Source organism: Copadichromis virginalis, linkage group LG9, assembly GCF_057382275.1.
Source record: "Copadichromis virginalis isolate Kocher_CV1m ecotype Utaka linkage group LG9, C_Virginalis_male_GT1.1, whole genome shotgun sequence".
NCBI classification, from domain to species: domain Eukaryota; kingdom Metazoa; phylum Chordata; class Actinopteri; order Cichliformes; family Cichlidae; genus Copadichromis; species Copadichromis virginalis.
The window spans coordinates 11,529,534-11,547,114 of record NC_140626.1 but is presented as its reverse complement, the minus strand read 5'-3'; the positions used below and the strand labels follow the sequence as shown (position 1 = coordinate 11,547,114).

Sequence of the window (17,581 nt, the reverse complement as noted above, 5' to 3'; positions counted from 1 at the left end):
CGGTGACGTGAGCCCTGTGTTGGTCCTGACACTTACTCACTGTCTCACCTCCAAAGAGACACATAGATGCTTTACATAGCAAGCTATGACTCCCTGTCATCACTAAAAGGTGATTAAAACTTGAATAATAGTGATTAAAATGAGATTCCCTAAATTTCCTTCCTCAACTTAGTGACTCAACTGGCTTATTGTTGAGATTTCTAGCCTTGAAAACTCTGTTTCTGACTCATATGCTGCCTTGGAAGCCCACTCCCTCAGCTGTAACTGCTAAAGATGCAAGACAAGTGAGCAAATAATGCAATATTCTCCAATTTGAAAAGTAAAAAAAACAAATCAGGCAAGAGTTGTTTCACGGCATGCTTCTGTTTGATTTATCAGTTGATTGACTTGCTTAACCCCTCTAGTGTTGCAATATGTTGTCATTCACAGCTTATATAATCCATTGTTCCAGCTCTTTGCATAGCAGTATAAGTTTTACATGTTTGTCTACTCAGACGGTACACCTTTGACTTTTAACAACGTGACTTTAAGCAAACAAAACACCTCTCTGGAAGCAGCTGCTCGAAATGAAGACTAACAGAATTACTGCCAGCCGTTTTTCCATAGAGCTTTTTTCTTTTCCCACTCAGTAGCGATGCTCCTGTTTCCAAAGTTTTAATGCTGTCACATATTTAGACAGTGCATTTCCTACTTAAAGCCATATAATTGTAAAAAAAAAAAAAAAAAATTAAAAAGAAAATCAAAAATTAAAGAATATGTATATTTCTGTTCATGGTTGCACTCAGTAGAATTAAACTTCAGGTGAAAGCCAGTTGTCAAAGCCTCACCACCTCATTGTGTCTGAGAGCAGTGGGTCTGGCCACTCTGCCGTCTCCGAGGATCTTCTTTTTTTTTCTTTCTTTTTTTAAGGGGCCACTCGAGGTATCTCTGTGTCTCTCCTTTTTTTTTTTTTAAATCTTTCTTTCTTTCTTTTTCTTTTTTTTAATAACCAAACGATTTAAAGATACAATTACTTTGTGGGATTTTCTCCTGGAAAAATCTCCACCTGTGTGTCCAGGTCTAAGTGACGTTGCGTCGGTGCAGGGAGCTCCTCTCCATTCCCCGGGAGCGGCAGAGACAAGCGGGTCGCGGAGTGTGCCGTTCTCGCGCCGTGCTAAGATGTCCCGTTTTAAAGCGGATTTATTTGTCTGCAACAGGCTACATTACCGGCTGCTACCGACGGAATGAACCACCGAAGCCCAAGGTGAGAGGCTCAGGCAGCCGATTTATTTCTTTAATTGATGTCCAGCTGGATGGAGGGGCGCATAAACTTTTGAAGCTTCGCTACGACGCGCGCCAAGTGGGCAACCAAAAGGTGCGTCGTGATAAGAGAAAGTAAGGCGACTATTTTGAGATCACATGCTATTTTTTTTTTTTTTTACCTTTCAGGTTCTCTTTGCTGTGCTTTCATTCGGCACCACACTCTCCCGTGCGGAGAGATGCTCTAATAAAAAGCGGTACCTTTTCTGTGGTACATCCAGTATGAGATCAGGTGTAGCCTGAATGCCGCTGTCCTACTAAGAAAGTGCAGTTTCACACTTTCTTTGAACAGAAAGATTTATCTTAAAATCTTGCTCCAAATCACTTGTATACGTTGTTTAAAGGACACGTGGATGCGCTGTAGGTGCACAGAACCAAAGCAGGAAGCATTTCCACGTCTAACTCGAAACGAATCAGCACTGCTGCGTGCCGATATTCCCACTTTAAAGTCAAACTAAAAATTACAATAACGCTTGGCAGACACTTGTCATCAAATACTTTTTTTTTTCTCTCAGGCTCTTTGATCGATATTTTAAAAAAGAAGAAAAAAGCCCAACGAACGTTTTCTATGAAGTCTGTGTGTCTGTTCTTTCCTTTTAACCACATCCTTGAACATCACCAGCCTTAACACAGGTTGGTTTCGGGTAGGGGGTGACTAGGGGCCTGTCTTGGCCTTTAGAGACTAGATAGACTGTAGACACTCGTTCAACTGTAAGGCTGTCAAGCTACTGTGAGGTTAACCTGCGCGCCAAGTGTCATGACCTGACTCCTTAACATCCCGTCTTCTCTTGCTCCTTGTGTTAAGGGGTGATAATACAGAACACACTGGGCGCTAACTAAATAATAATTATTATTATTATAATTTTTTTTAAAAGTAGGTTATGAGATCCTTAAATTAATATAAACAACGTTGCTTCTTCACCCACAGGTGTTAAACTTCGAATGTTAAACTCTGATAAACAGATTTTTGTATTATTTATATCTAAGTAATCCCACGGACGTATTCACCCACAGTAACTGAGTTTTAAAATTTTAAAATAGACACTTTCAGTGGAGCCTTCGCCCTTATTTGTTCATTTCCATTTTTTTTTCAGTCTTGGTTATATTATGCTAATCTGTCCCAATTTACACGTATTTGGAATTAAAACAGCCCGTTTAACGAGGCGGGACCAGTGAACGTATGGTACCACTGTTTTTATTTGCGTCAGAGTGATTTTGGAGCAATTACGCACCATTTTGAATAGTTACAACACACATTAAATTCGCTTTACTAGAACTATAGCTAATAAATCTAATTATAAATAAGATCCTGGCATTTCAACACGTTCACACTTCACAATGGCTTTGCATGTGAAATCAAAAGCACAAATATTGTTTTTTTCTTCTATTTTTTTCCTCTCACATGCTCGGATGGCTGTTAAGTAGTAATCACCAAGAGTATGATCCCCCCCTCTATTTTGCCCGGATGCAATCATTCCTTTGAGACTATATTCACGCCCACATTTGTTGGATAATTTAACTCGATCAGCCGACTCGTGTGAACTCAACCAAACAAGGTTCAACTACAGACAATCCCCCTCCCTTCTGAGTTTCTAACGGGTCCCGAAAGAGGATTGTGCGTGTTGATGTCTGTGAAGAAGGGGTGTGGGTGGGGGGTGGAGGAGTATGTCGAAGTGGAGAAGGGCTGGAGGGGTGTGGAGAAAAACCATAGGTATGCGTGTGTGTGGGGGGGAAACACGCTGAGTGTGCGTCTCATCTAATAGAGCCTCGGAACGCATTATCTTCCCCGTCATCTCCGTCTGTGCGGTTGGTGCTGCGCCTTGCTGGGGAAACGGCCAGGAGAAGATGCGTTGATGCGAGCGGATATTCTCAGCAGCCGAGACTAATTGTCTGTGATTCATGTCCCTGTTGAGTGGCTGAACCCTATTCATAGCCAGGGAGAAGGAGAGAAAGGGGAGACTGGGGACGGGATCCGCGCAGAGATCCGCTCTCAGCAGTCTTTGGAAATATAGGAAGCAGATCGCAGAGAGGAGGAAAGCGCGCCAGCAGGTCAAAGTTTCTTTCGCGGTACTGCGTGTGTGTGCGTTTGTGTGTATGGGATGGGGTGGGGGGTTCCCTTTTCCGTGGACATCATTGTGCTTCAGGTTTGACACCGTGATGGAATGACACCAGAAAAGAGGATGATGGACACTTTGGCACCGGAGTCTTGCTCAGAGATCCCCCGCGTTTCCAGCAGGCGCGGTGCTGACCGAGCCCTCAGGACGGTGATCAGTCATTTGTTTTGAAGTGGCAGGAAAATCCTCCTCTTGATTGAAACAAGAGCGAGAGATGGTGCGCGCAGCGATTCCTCGGAGACTGACGTGCGTACTCATCACGTTCCCGTTAAGGAGCGCGTCTTAAAGAGCTTCATTCTTCGTTCATGTTCATTCTGCTGCTCTGAACTTGTTGAGCGGCGTTAAAGAGCAGCGGGACTCCCAGAGAGGCACTCAAAGAAATGTGAGTTTTCCATTTGCTTGTGAAGTTTACTTTTTCTTTTGTGCGTTGAGGAATAATTTTTACACTCCGGTTAATAAATTCTAACATTGCTGGAAGTTGGTGAGTCTGGTTTATATGCATTTATCTCCAGCAATAAACAGCTAAGGATGGGGCAGGCAGCTGTTGGGCTTTGGTTTCTGGACAGCTTGACAAAGTTTAAAGCAAAGAAGACGTGTTAACATGTAGAAATAAGGTGCCCTTGAATTCATCCAAAAACATGACACAATTTCCTCAGGTCATTTTTTAGAGGCGCCCCCTTGTGGAACTTATTACAACGTCCTTGCTTCACTGCCATGTATAATTATATTAGTGTCATGCTGCAAGCAGTTACTCCACCTTTAATGCATCCTTGTGTTGTCTCTTGCATTTAGAAGCTTTTTTGGTATATTTGGTTTAGGTGTTGGTCACTTTTGCACATTTGGTAGCTCCTGGTGTGATTTAAAGATGCTTCCTAGCCCAATGAGTGACACCAGGTCTGTCACAAAGCAGTATGTGGCAGTACAGTTATGCTATTTTTTTTAAATAATAGTTATAATCTTCAAGACTAGAATGGCTTCACCTTGAATTAGTCTAAAAAAAAACCCTTGCTGTTTTAAGCAGATGCCTTTAACCATTATCATTAAACATGAGCGCTCTTTGGTTCAGGCTCCATCCAAATTCTGACTGGAGGATCACAGTGTGCATTGGAGGGTTTCTGGATTTAGTTTACACTTCATACACAGCATCAGCTACACTTGTTTTTGGCATAAATGAGTGACTGATATCAGATTTGAAGTCACTTTGTGCTTTATGTGCTTTGTCATTTATATCTAATGCTATCAAAAACTCGTAGGTAACACTGAGCCATCATTTGTGTGCTCCAAGCGTCTGTCGCTTTAAACTGTGTGACTATTCCAACCTTTTCACAATACTGTCAGCTTGAGAGAGCTACCTGGGTGAGCACATTCTTCAGAGCTAAAGTGGACATTTTGAGCATCGAGACATGTCACTGTGGTTGCAGAATAATGTGCTAGCAGCCTTTTTAGGAAAAGTGTCTTTAATAATGCATAAGGTGTTCCTGTGTCGCAAAGAGAAGCATGCTCGGTGGCGAGGGGAAGCAGAGAAAAGGAGGAGGGAGGGAGGGAGCAAGTAGGAGTGATCTTGTCTCACTGTCTCATCGGGTGCCCCACGCGCTGCTCTATATGTGCAGCTGGAGTAACTGACGCCCGAGGGCGTTCAGCTCGACTTGGGTCAGCATCGCCACAGTCACCCTGTCAAAAGTGCTGCTCCCGCACACACAGAGCACACAAGGCAGCTTGAGCAGCTCAGAGGAAGGGGTGGGGGTGGATGGAAAGAGGGAGTGATGGAGGACGGTGGCGGATACAGCTGGTGGAGGCAAGTGAAGCACGTCTTCTTTGGCCGTCAGGGATTTGTGCGCCTTCAGAGGCCTGACCTGTCTGGCTCCAGTAGATGCTTGATTCAAAGACAGACTGCAGCCACATCCTGTTTAAGGAATGATTACCTTAGAGTTCCAGCATGGCTTTTTGATAGCCAGCACTATCCAGTTTTCACTGCCTATTATCTTGTCCATTTTTCACTTTTTTTATCCTGAGGGTGGGAAAGCTTCTCGGAGAAGAGCAACTGAAATTCTTAACGAATGAACATCAGGTTGACAGAACTCGTGGCTCTGTTCTTTTATTGCATCTGGTTCCGTCAGACATTTATCACACCAGGAGAGGAAAACAAGGGCCAGTGCAAGCCCAGTTAACAAAAACAGGCAAATTATTTGTCTAACCCCGCAGCGGAGCTTTAACTCTGAGCTCTTGTGAGTCAGCCCACTCATCTCCACCACACAGTCTCTTCATAGCTTTCAGCACTCCACCCATTTGCTACCTGTCATCATTATTAAAAGATCATAAGCCTGCCAATTGAAGGTGGCGACATTTTCAGAAGTGGAAAAAAAGTGCTAAGTGATGGACTGAGTCGCAGGCAAGCTCACTCGCATTATAGGCGTGCTCACATGAGCGCTGGTTGTCATGTTTTCAGGGCCATGCTCCACTCTCCGTATGTTTATTCATGAGGACAGCGGCCCTATTGGCAGGTTGTTAACAGGCAAGATTAGGGATTCTGAAAAAAAGCAGGCAGAGAAATCTGGTGAGCGGCGCGCAGAGAGCAGGCAGGAGGGTTTTTTCTTTCCTGAAGCCTAGCCAGCTTCTATCTTTATCTATCTTTCATCTGTTTCCGACTGTCTGCCATCCTGTCTTTCTCCCCTTCTCACTCCTGCGTTCTTGTTTCTCTTATAGTAAGGCACTGGTAGGGAATATGAAACAGGTGGAGTCAGAAAAGATGAAAGCAGGTAGCGACAGGACAGAAGCAGGGTCAGAAATTGCCCTTGAAAGTGCATAAAATGTGTGAAATTAAAAATGAAAGGCAGGAAAATAGCTCAAATATCAGCTGTAAGCTCGTAATTTTTCCACCGCACCTTGTCCTGAGTGCACCCTTTAGAGCTAAAGTGGACACTTTTTACATTTTGGGACATTATTACTCATCAAATTGCTTTATAATGTGGCAGGTGTGTAAGTACTGCCCCCTGTGGGCCATTGTAGATGGTTTGGATGCGATTATGACCTGATAGTTCTTTTTGGTTGGGTGACAAAATGGCCTCTTTTGTTCACAGGCGGACTAAAAAAAATAAAAGAAATGCTGTCCGAAGCAGTGGAGAATGTTGGCAGTCAATCGCAGGAGAAAATGCTGAACCCACACAAACCACTGGTCAACAGAAATGAATTTTCAATATAAACAGAAATTAGAAAGCGGAAGAATGGGGAATTAAAGTGGGACAAAAGCACTGGATTTAGATTCAGACGTACACATTTAGGGCTAGAGTGAGAAAAAAGGAAGAACTACAAACTGATAAGGAGTCGTCCTTTCATTAGTTTATTTGACAATGTGCATGGTTTACAAGTTACTCCCACTAGTAGTGAAGTGGAGCTCTGGGGACATGCACGTAACTTTTTCCTTGTGATGAGGATAAACAGTCAGTGCTCGTGTGCTCCTCTGGGATGAAATGGAAGAGGACGCAGAGGGCTGTTTCTCAGCCCCAGAGAGAGGTGTTCAGTTGGGTGAAAAGGCTGCTTTTGATGGGTGGTGACCTCACCAACCGAACAACCCCATCCCAGTTCTACGGGGCCTTGTGAAAGATTCATGTGTCTAAATATAAAAGCTTGCAGGTTGCAGCCTGGCGGGTTGATGTCTACAGTCCCCTGATGTTTCAGACAGGCTGTGAGGAACTGCTCTACTGTATGTGGTTTATGACACTGCCTGAACAAGGCTCTTGAATACGTTGCTATTTTCCCCGGAGTGACTAACACTTTTTGTTTCTAAGATTTTTTTTTAATCACACTCACACTTCTGTAAAGACCTTTAATAGAAGTTAAAGCTGCTTTTTATTTCCTCTGCCCCACCTTAAAATCACTGCTTTAACGTCTTGAAGTAATTTTTCTTTACAATCCAGTAGTAAGCATCTGTTTTCTAGGCTCTGTGTTCAACCCATTCAGGTTGACATATAGTAACTGTGCATTAAAGCACCAACACCTTAAATATGTTTAATTTCATCGGGTTTGTGTCATTATGGAAACAACTGAGTGGAGACACAGCGCAGGGATTCATTTGGACAAAGCAAATCCTCACATATAACATTTTGGTGAAAACTTTTGCAGTAAATGATGGCCTGAAGTCTTTGTCTCGCAGATAGCAGCAGATGCTTGATGCTCTCTCCGGGCTTCACTGTAATCTCCTTGAGCTCGTGGGTTCTGTGGGGTGTCTGCTCTCAGCCAGTGGAGGAAATACCTCGTCTTTACTCTAAAATGTTCTTTGGTTGTTTAGGAAAACAGTCTTGCTGGATGATGACAAATTTTCCAGTTAGGTTTAACCCATCAGTTGAATTTGTGCACCTCTGCATCGTGTCATGTGTGAAACAATCAGTTCCACCGGAAGCATTTTAAGACAAAATAGCTGCAACTTCCATGTTTGATGCTCTGGGTGGAGCTGCTTATTTTTTTAGTTTTCCTGTCTTTCTTCTTTCTACGTTTAGACAAAACTTGCTCCCTCATTTCATACGCTTGTGCTCCAAAACTTTCTTTTTGGATGTTTATGTGAGCTGCAGGTGGCCTTTCTGCTTTTGAGGCTTACCGTGGTTTTGCATCTTGCAGCAGGTCCTCTGAGCATCTGCAAGAAGTCTTCTCTTGATTGTTGACACTGCAACCTGTGCACACACATGCTGGAGTACCTTCTTGACTAACTGCACAGTCATAAAGGGTTTTTCTTCAGCATGCAAATTAAGATCTGTTCAGCTCCCAGACTTGTGCTCTCCAGTCTACTGGGGTCTTTGCGTCATTCTCCCGTACAAATCTGCTTTTCAGAAAATGAAAACTTCTTTAAATCCTTATGTAAGATTTTTGAGACTTATTATTTTGCACGGTCTGCCCTAAACCCCTCATGTTCACTAAAAAGTCTACCTTCAGTCTAAATGGCAACTCCACTCCGACCCACACAGTAGGTCTTTTGCACATACAGTCATATCGAAACAACGTCCCTGCTGAAGAAACAAAGAAACAGTTATTTTAACTTAACAAAACAGAGCAGAAGCAAAATAATGTATGGCTGTATGTGTAAAAATCTTAATAATTCAATTTCTCAATCTAATGTTCATGTTTTTAAGCTTACTGCTATTCAAAACGTGCTCCATTTGTCACTGCTTTACTAGGATGTTTGGCCTTCAGTATATTTCACAGTGCGTGCGTGTGTGTGTGTGTGCTGTTTATATTTTTACCTTTTGAAAGTTTCTTTATGCTCATTTCAACTCGGTTTAACCCATTTATGTTGATGCTGGAATTTGATCAATTCTTTCACACTGATGAAAAGTGCGAGGCTACAGTGGCAGGGTTTCTTAACTTTAAAAAAGCAAAAGCACTCGTGGAAATATGGTTTCCTATGATTAAAGTTTTAAAAATGTATGCTCTTAATGACCAGAACGATGAAAGGACAATACATTCTAAAAAAAGGTTTTCCAGAGCAGAAAGAAATAATGAGAGATGTAGATGGAGTTTGGGTTTGCGTAGAATTGTATTCCGATCAGCTAATAATGTGTTTAAAATGATAATGTGACACAAATCTAGACGAAAAAAAGAAATGTGCGATACAAGTATGTGCAACTACGTAACTGTCAGACTTGTCAGCCCAAATCTGTTTCTCGCCATATCGAGATTTTATTTTATTTGGATTGATTTTAGGAATTGTGGAAAAAAATAAAAAAAATTATGAGAAATGTAAGTTTGAGTGTAATTCATGCTGCCACTTGCAGAGCGCTATAGAGAGCAACATGGAGAATAACAGATGCCAAAGCAAATTATATGCTGCTACTTTGTTAGGGAAGGCTTCTTAGAAAGCTGCGTCACAAGTGGAGCAATGCAGTTACTGACACTTGTGTTGTTACCGCAGCAGCTCATGCGGATTGGTTCTGGTACTGTCTGGATACGCAAATCTGATCCGATCACTGGCAAATACGAAAGTCAGCAGTCTGCCCTTAAGACCTGATCTGAGAAACAAATCCGATTTGCCTTCAGTCACAACAATGCCAGAGTCAAGGATCTGGAGGTAAAGCTAATTAGTGCGATTGTTTAAATGTTTAAAACTCCAAAACCAATTCACTCTGTGAATTCAGCATTGCCTCTCAAGCCTAGAAAAGAACATGATGCACATATTTGGTGTCGCACATCTACAGCGTGTGAAGGTGCTCTGTTGGTAGCTTTGTATCCCTACAGCCAGTGTGCACTGGTTTATTTTCAGTACTTGTCCAAACTTACCTGAAGTGCCTGTTATTCCATTTTTTTGGTTGTAATCTTTCCCTTTTTATCTTTTCAGTTGATTTTTTGTTTGTAAACTCCCATCGCAGACTGTGGAGATTTTTTTATCTTATTTTGGTAAACATCAGCATCCACTTGACATTTTTGAATAGAAAATATGATATTTGTTTTTATGACACAGAATAGACATAAAATACATGTCAAAGATAATAATATAAAAATAGGCATACCCATAAATACCATAGCAACCTGAGGGGCACCCACAGACATGGAGCTGTAGTTCTTACCATTTTTCCATGAAGCTGCATTTAAAGGTTTTATAATACTCTAATAATTAGAAATATCATAATTAAATCAATAAAAAATTAAAGCAACTCTTTCTTCCCAATATGAGATCATAGGAATTTATATTTCCATGTCTGTATTTTTTGTGACTGAAAATAAAAAGTAACGATTAATGACTGAAAACCTTAAAAATGATCATTGTTTCAGACATTTGTTAACAGGATAAAGATGTGAGATCCAAACTTTTATTAGTTATAGCCTCATTTATAACATATCTGTTTGTGTTTCCACGTCTAACAGAGGAAATGCTGTGGGGCTTTTCTTTATCATACTGAATATATTTTTTCATCAACTGGGACAGGTCTTGTGACGTATTTAAACTTTTTCTAATGACTTGATTGTTTTTTTAACGTACATTACAACTTAATACATCAGTGTAATAACATTTTTAAAAAGTAGTTAAATCCCATATTTCTGAATGACTAGGCAATTGAGCAATATGCAGTTCTGTTGAAAGAGAAAAGCTATTTTTTAAAGAGTTTTAAAATAATACTTTTTTTTTCTACGTCCGCTCCTCTCTCATATTCAGCGACCTCCCACTGTTACTTGCCGTGTGCATACGATGCAGTATATATTCCTATACGTGGAAGAATTTTCAGGCTTCCTCCGAGCGCACCTCCTCTGATGTCCTTAGACCTTGATCGATGGTTGGAGGAAGCAGCCTGCCCTAAAATAAACCATTTTCTCACTTAAGATGCACATCCACACTTCTTCCATCTGCTCTCCTTTTCTCGCTCTCACCTCGTCTGCTTGGAGCGACAGAGGGTTATAAGCAGGGAGTAATGAGAGGAAGGGGCTGCTGTGTCCAGGCTAGTGGAGTAATAATGACCCAGCTTTTGTGATCTCTATTGCTTGTTATCGAAGCCCTCGCCCGTGCTTGTTGTCTCATTACCCATGACTCGAACCACTTTTTATCCAGAGGTTGCACGTGAGGTGTGCGCACACGCTATTACACACACGCTATTACACACACGCTATTACACACACGCTATTACACACACGCTATTACACACACGGACACTTTCCAGCCATCTCTTTAGTCTCCTTCTTAACACGGTAATATTATGTCTCTTAATGGGAACAGGGAGCTCTGTGCCAAGAGTTCGTCTGGATAATTGGCTGCTTCCTCACCTGCTGACATCTCCCCCATTGACATTCTTACATTTTACATTTAAGGTGCTTCAGTTCTGCCCCCCCCCCTGCCCCCAAATCTCTTCCTCCCTCCTCTGCCCACTGACCTGCAATACTTTACTCTATATTTCACATTGTATTTCTCGCTTATTTTACCTGCAAAATTAAATTCTTTCCACTAATTCTTGGATTCTTGAATGGATTTTTTTTTTTTTTTTAGAATGAATGCTAAAGCTCCGGATATGTGCTTTAGTGATCAATTGGAGTTATTTTTTTCATCTTATCTTGCCCTGTTTTTAGGTACCTTGCATTTCTGCTTATATCATCTGGCTTCCAACATTATTAATGGATGTTTTCCTACTTTGTGCCTCTGCTGCTTTGCACAGTGTATTTATATGCTACTGAGTCTTTGCCCCTGACCTTGACTGTTTCTAAAAATTATGATTTACATTCAGTCGGATTGAAATGACTCCAAATGCCACAGTGTGAAACACAGAAGCATCACATATCTACCCTACTTTGGTACAATGCGTCCAATTTACATTTTAAGAGGCAAATAAAAATAGCCTTATTGCTACATTTGCATGTGAAATAGAACTAAATATGTCTTTACATTGTCCTTAGTGGACTCCCTTCATCTGGGCATTCATCTCCGTCTCTATTATGCTTATGCTCATCTACTCATTTGAACACATCTTTAGGCTTCAGGTAGACCATTAAATGTGACTTCAGCTTCTATAGAAGTGTATTATTTCTTTCCACATACTGACTTTCTCACACTCTCACACTACACTTCCTTTTATAATCCTGTCACAGCTTGTGCTCAGCTGCTTCTTAGCACATTTTGATAATTCTGAGCTTAAGTTTTTATTCAACTTCTCCTTAAATAAATAAATAAATATATATGTGTATCTATATGTGTGTGTGTGTGTGTGTGTCTGTAGTATGATAACATGATCCAATTTTACCCATAGTATTGCCCTTAGGGTTTATTAAACATGGCTGTGTTAATTGCAATTAATTGCAATTAAAGTTAGCAATTAAAACAATACTACACCATCAGTGAACATCAGAGATCGCTTAGACCTAATTTAGTGTCTGTTAGGTGAAAGTGATCAGGCATGACTAAAAACTGTGTTTTGTTGCTGCACACATACTGCAAAAAAGCAGCACAACAGAGACCAGAGAAGGAGCCTTCAGTCTCCAAGTCTGCTCTCCATCAATCACTCTCAGTTGGGCTGCTGCTTGAAGGCAGGAAGCAGGAAATGTTCACATAACCTACGACCTTGGTCATCTGGCTTGCTTTTTGAAATATAAAGATAAATGTGGGTCGGAGACATCTTTACTTCAAAGATGTTTTAAATAAGTAAAAAAGAAACCTAAATTCACAAAAACTGGAATAAAAAGCGTATGTGGAAAAAAATAAATAAGAGAAGGCTGAAGACAGAAGAAAAAACGAGGCCATAGCCCACAATGGTTGGCAGTTATAAATGGATCCTATAGACGCTATGAAGTAAATCACTGTATGTGATATAGGACTGTGGCTCCTGCAATGGACAATCCACCATCTGCGAGACTCCTTTAAAACTTGTGAACAGTCATGAACTATTAATGCTGAAATGTGGGACAATCTCAAAAGTGGCCACTTCATTTTTGTGGAGTACGGTTCACTCCGTCCTTCATTTAAGGCAGCTTTAATCACTTGGTTTATATCAGTATGGATCAGATAACTGTTACATTTATTTGTAATATTCTGGTTGCATAGACAAACCCATAGAAAGGAATTTGGAGTACACATGAGTATTTCACTGTCTTTCCGCTCATTGTCTTGATTTCACTGCTTTGATTCATTCTCACAAATCTCATGAGTATCTCTTCATCTCATCTTTTCATCTGTGCACTTGTTACATAAAGATTTAGCAACCCTGTTTCTGGGTCAAAGCCTCTACTACCTGGCTGAGGATGTTGTCTTGATTAAGTGTGATATGTCATGAATACAGTATTTTGGAGCTCCATGACTCATTATCCAGTCATCATTAATTACTAACCTGTAATGTTGAAAACAGTTTTGTCTCTTTATTCTTGCCATAGGATGTTTGGAATTATTGGATCACACACACAGGGGCTGCACCTTTACTGAGAACATTTTAACTTCCTATAGTGTTTTTGTATTGCGGTGGCTTCTAATGATCGGTCACAAGTTGGTATATCTGCTAACAAACTTCCACAAACAAAAAACGTAGTAACAGAGAGTGCAATGTTCTGCGTACAAATTACCCAGAATTCTTACATATACAGTAGTATACTTAGACTTAGCACTAGCTAGAAAGCGTACCGTTTTACCTCTAACTCTGCTGCATCAGTCAGATGAGCTTACAGGGTGGTGAGATGTCTGTCGTCTGCCCATCTCTCCATAATTTGAAAGAATTGCTGCTCCAATCAGAATTTAATCAAAGTTACACACAATGGGTCTTCATCCAAATTGTGCTCAAGGTCAAGGTCACTTTTACCTTTTTTCAGTGGATTTTTAATTCTCATTCGTTTGTGCAGTGCAGCCAGCTATTGTCAAGAAAATGTTCCCACGTACTTCACACATTACACTAACCTTTGAATAGTGATGGATGGTGGGCCGGACGAGCTAGCTTTTTATGGACCCCCGGATGCTATGCTCGATTGTAACAACTAGGAGAGCTCTCCCAGGTGAAGATAGTGGAGCATTTAATGGAGCATTTGATGGGGCTCTTTGTTTTTTCTTTAATGGATTTTCATTAATCAGGTAGATAATAAATAATATTACCTCTTTATTCTCTGTGTCCTTCACACCCTTCACAGTTTCTACAAATGTTACATCAGCTTTATCAGGGAGTCAAAATGTGTCTTACCATTGCCTGCAAGTGAAAAAAAAAATCAATCAATCTCTGTTTGAGTACATTTAATCAAGAAATTAAACTTGAACTGGAAAAAAACAATATTTATATATTATTAATGACAACACGGACATAAAAGCCTCCCATGACTCCCTGTTGGATCATCGACTCCAGTGCTCATGATAGCTGTTAAAGTATCATAATACTCCCGATGTTGCCAACTTTTATTTTTGAACTACTTCAGGGTTTTTCACTACACAATTGATTTCAACTGTACAATATAATTTTTTCCATCCCCCTGTGCAGCTGACACAGTACAAGTCCTTGATACCTCGGACAAAATGTTTTATCTGTAAGATCAAATTTAGCATCAATACACTGAACCGATTGGTACTTATTGGTATTTTTGTTTTCATATGAACTTTGGTGTGTTTGCACATGTATATGCACCAATACAAAAGTGCACACGCATGTCTGTGTTTTATAGATGTGAGGTTTTTGCACATTTTCCCTGCTGTAACTTGATTTTTTGCTGTATTATCCCATAAAGCACTGATACAAAGTGGCGCTAACCAAAAAGAGAAGCTGAAATTTGCATTTAGCTTAAACCATTAAGCAGCCATTTAGAGTACTGTCCAGTATTTATGATTAAAGCAGCACTGAGGTGAATGGTTTCCATGAATGAACAACACATGAAATTTTGTTATGTTCTGCATGCTATTTGTCCTTTTTTCCCATGCATTGTATGGTGTTTGAGTTGACTGAGGTGTAAGGTGAGTGTGGTTGTGGGAAAGCTGTAACACTGTAGGCTTAATACCGCTGAGTGTGATGAGGGTTTGGCGTGAAAGCAGCAGGATCCAGTTTACCCCGGTGGCCTCGCTTACTGATTTTCTGTGTTTTGATCGACAACCAACACCAGCACGGCACCTTTTTCTCGCACCCATCCAACTTTCTTTTCACACGTACACCTTTTACTCATGACGTGGCCCCAGCTAATGTTCTCTCACTGTCAAATATATATTCACCCCGCCTCTTCTTCTCCTTCTCCTGTTTCTCTGCAGTGCCAGATCGTCACGCAGGACGAGTACCATGATTGACAGCCAGGCAAGCTGAGGAGACCCGTCACTCATCTTCCTATCAGCGTGTCAGAGGGCTATCTCCGTCTTGCCTCCCCCCTCTTCCTCTTCCTTCTCTCCTCCACCATCCTCCTCCCTCCCTCGGTCCTGTCTTATCTTCTCAATGGGCTGGTAGCCTCACCATCCCTCAAATCATCCACCGCCCCTCGAAAACCTGAAAGAGACAGAAATTGTACTGAAAAACACTCGTAAAGCAACCCGTGCTCCACCGAAAGGGAGTTTGGCATGCCTCCTCACTCTTCTTGAGTGAAGTTTAGTAAGTGGAAGTCGAAGAGCGATCCCTTGTTTGTACACCCTTCAGAAGGAGATACGGCTCCTTAACAAGGAGCTGAGAAAGGGCCAGTCATGCGTTTCCACTTTGCGCTGACGCTGCAGGCACTGTGGACTGGTGTTTGCCAGGCAGCCATGCAGCACTACCCTGCTGCAGCATGGGGACATTACGATGTGTGCAAGTCCCAGGTTTATTCAGATGAAGGCTTAACCTGGGACTACATGGCCTGCCAACCCGAGGCAGCAGATATGACCCAGTACCTAAAGGTGACTCTAGATCCTCCCAACATCACTTGTGGAGACCCTCCAGAGACGTACTGTGCCCTGGTGAGTACGCTGAAAAGTGAAACTTTTTTTTTTTAAGTTGTACACCTAGTAGGGGAAAAAAAGACAACCTAAGGCGTCTTTCTTATCTGTTCCTGTGTATCAAGTTGCTTCTCGGCTTGTTCAACCCCACAGCCATGACAGACACTTTCAAAAGCCTGTGTGACTCAGATACCTTACTGTGGCTGAAGAAATAGAGGCTTGTGCCCATTGACGTCATGTTCTGCTGTTTAGAGAGCTGCTTCTTGGTGTGCACTGCAAACACTGTCTGATGTGCTGTTGACAAGGCAGAAAACACAGTATAATGTGACTTTTCAATGAAAACACAAGCGCTCACCTCTTTCTCTGCACACACAAAAGCCTCATATAGAAATACAGCTTCCTCAGTCGTTCTGCTTTCAGAGTAAAGAGACGTCCCAGCACAGCTTTGCTGTTGCACCCATGTTTGTGGATGAGTGAGTGGCTTAAAAATTCAAACAGTTTCTGGGTGGGTGAAATAGTGCACAGGTGGACTAAAAATATAACAGTGTGGTGCATGATGGTATATGCACAATGTTTTTACCCATGCAGTGTTCAGACATATTAATCAGTCACACAGCATTCCTTATTATTCTTTTGTTATTTTTTTGGGAAGCTCTGAAAAAAGATGTTAGATGTTCTTCTGTGAGGAAAATGTTTTCTCATATATAAACATTTTAATGCTGTGACCTGCAGGGCCAAACTGTACGCATCAGCAGGATTTCTTACTGTATTTATTTTCAGTTTTATGATCAAAAAACACTTTAAAGTGGAGTTGGAATAAATAAAATAATTAAACACATTTTAGAAAATTATCCAACGAGCATTTAATATCACAACAAATTCAACAAGGAACTACCCAGCAAATGATGGGGATGTTTTGCGGGATCAGACTGATTTAAAAAAGCAAAATTCAAAGCAGCGACTGGTTGATTGGTTTACCCTTTCAAGTGTCAGCGATGGTGTTGATTCTGCAAATTATATCGCAATCATGAAAATTACAAATTCCTGATGGAGCTGAAAGTGAAATGAGCAAAAGATGCATATTAGGTCAAGTATTTAATTAGCAAAACACCCTCCTCCTTAATTCAGGTCCTTTTAGCTCTGAAGCTCACAGCTGGTCGCCTCAGATTAGCGCTGAATGATGAATCCATTTTGGGCCACCGTGTGTTACCAAATCATCAAAGATTCTCTCAGAACAAATGTACTCCTCAACGGCTTCAAGAGCTCTTTACATAAATAGTGAGATGTTCCAGGAAAAGTAGTAACTTTGGGAGTATAAATAGACACTCGCCATCAGCAGAATGTCAGCTGAGGGGAGAGACAGAGAAACAGAGAGGGATTAACAAAACACAGATGACAAAGGCAGTGAGAATGATCAACGGAGAAGTGAGAAGGAGTGAACGTGAGGGAGACAGAGACTCCGAGGACCGTGTGCGAAGCATATGATGACTGAAGAACTAATATCTCGAGTGTAGGGAGGCAAGGAGGCTCTGAAATGTGAATAATTCAGCATGTTTTGTAGCTAATGTGTTTTATTCATAGGACACATTATTCAGCCCGACATCTCTGAGGCACTTTTGAAAAATGCTGACTCCTGTGATTGGCTGACTCCAAGGTTGGTTGAAGGAAAAGTGAGTTAGAGGGCATGGGATTCCATATCTGCGAGGTCATTGTCAAAATGCAGCCACCCTCTGCTTTTCTTTCCCCTCCGGGTGACTCCCTGACCTCCGAGCGATCCACATCTGAGTCTGAAGCGCGTCGTAGTATCTGTGCGGCCTGCCGCGGCTATGCTGTGGATAAACTGGCTGAA

At 41.4% G+C, this 17,581-nt stretch overlaps 1 protein-coding gene across 4 annotated transcripts in view; it reads left to right on the top strand.

The window, feature by feature from the left end:
* Positions 1–1,065: 1,065 nt before the first annotated feature.
* ntng1a (netrin g1a) overlaps positions 1,066–17,581 on the top strand; it is a 130,532-nt gene continuing 114,016 nt past the window's right edge. For 3 of the 4 annotated variants that reach the window (XM_085467750.1, XM_085467747.1, XM_085467749.1), the window contains exons 1-2: positions 3,029–3,795; positions 15,082–15,753. In XM_085467750.1, the coding sequence (XP_085323876.1) occupies positions 15,502–15,753 (252 nt within the window). In that variant the 5' untranslated portion in view covers positions 3,029–3,795; positions 15,082–15,501. Of the gene's footprint in view, positions 1,244–3,028; positions 3,796–15,081; positions 15,754–17,581 lie in introns of those variants that run through there. The other variant, XM_085467748.1, reaches the window with a different exon arrangement.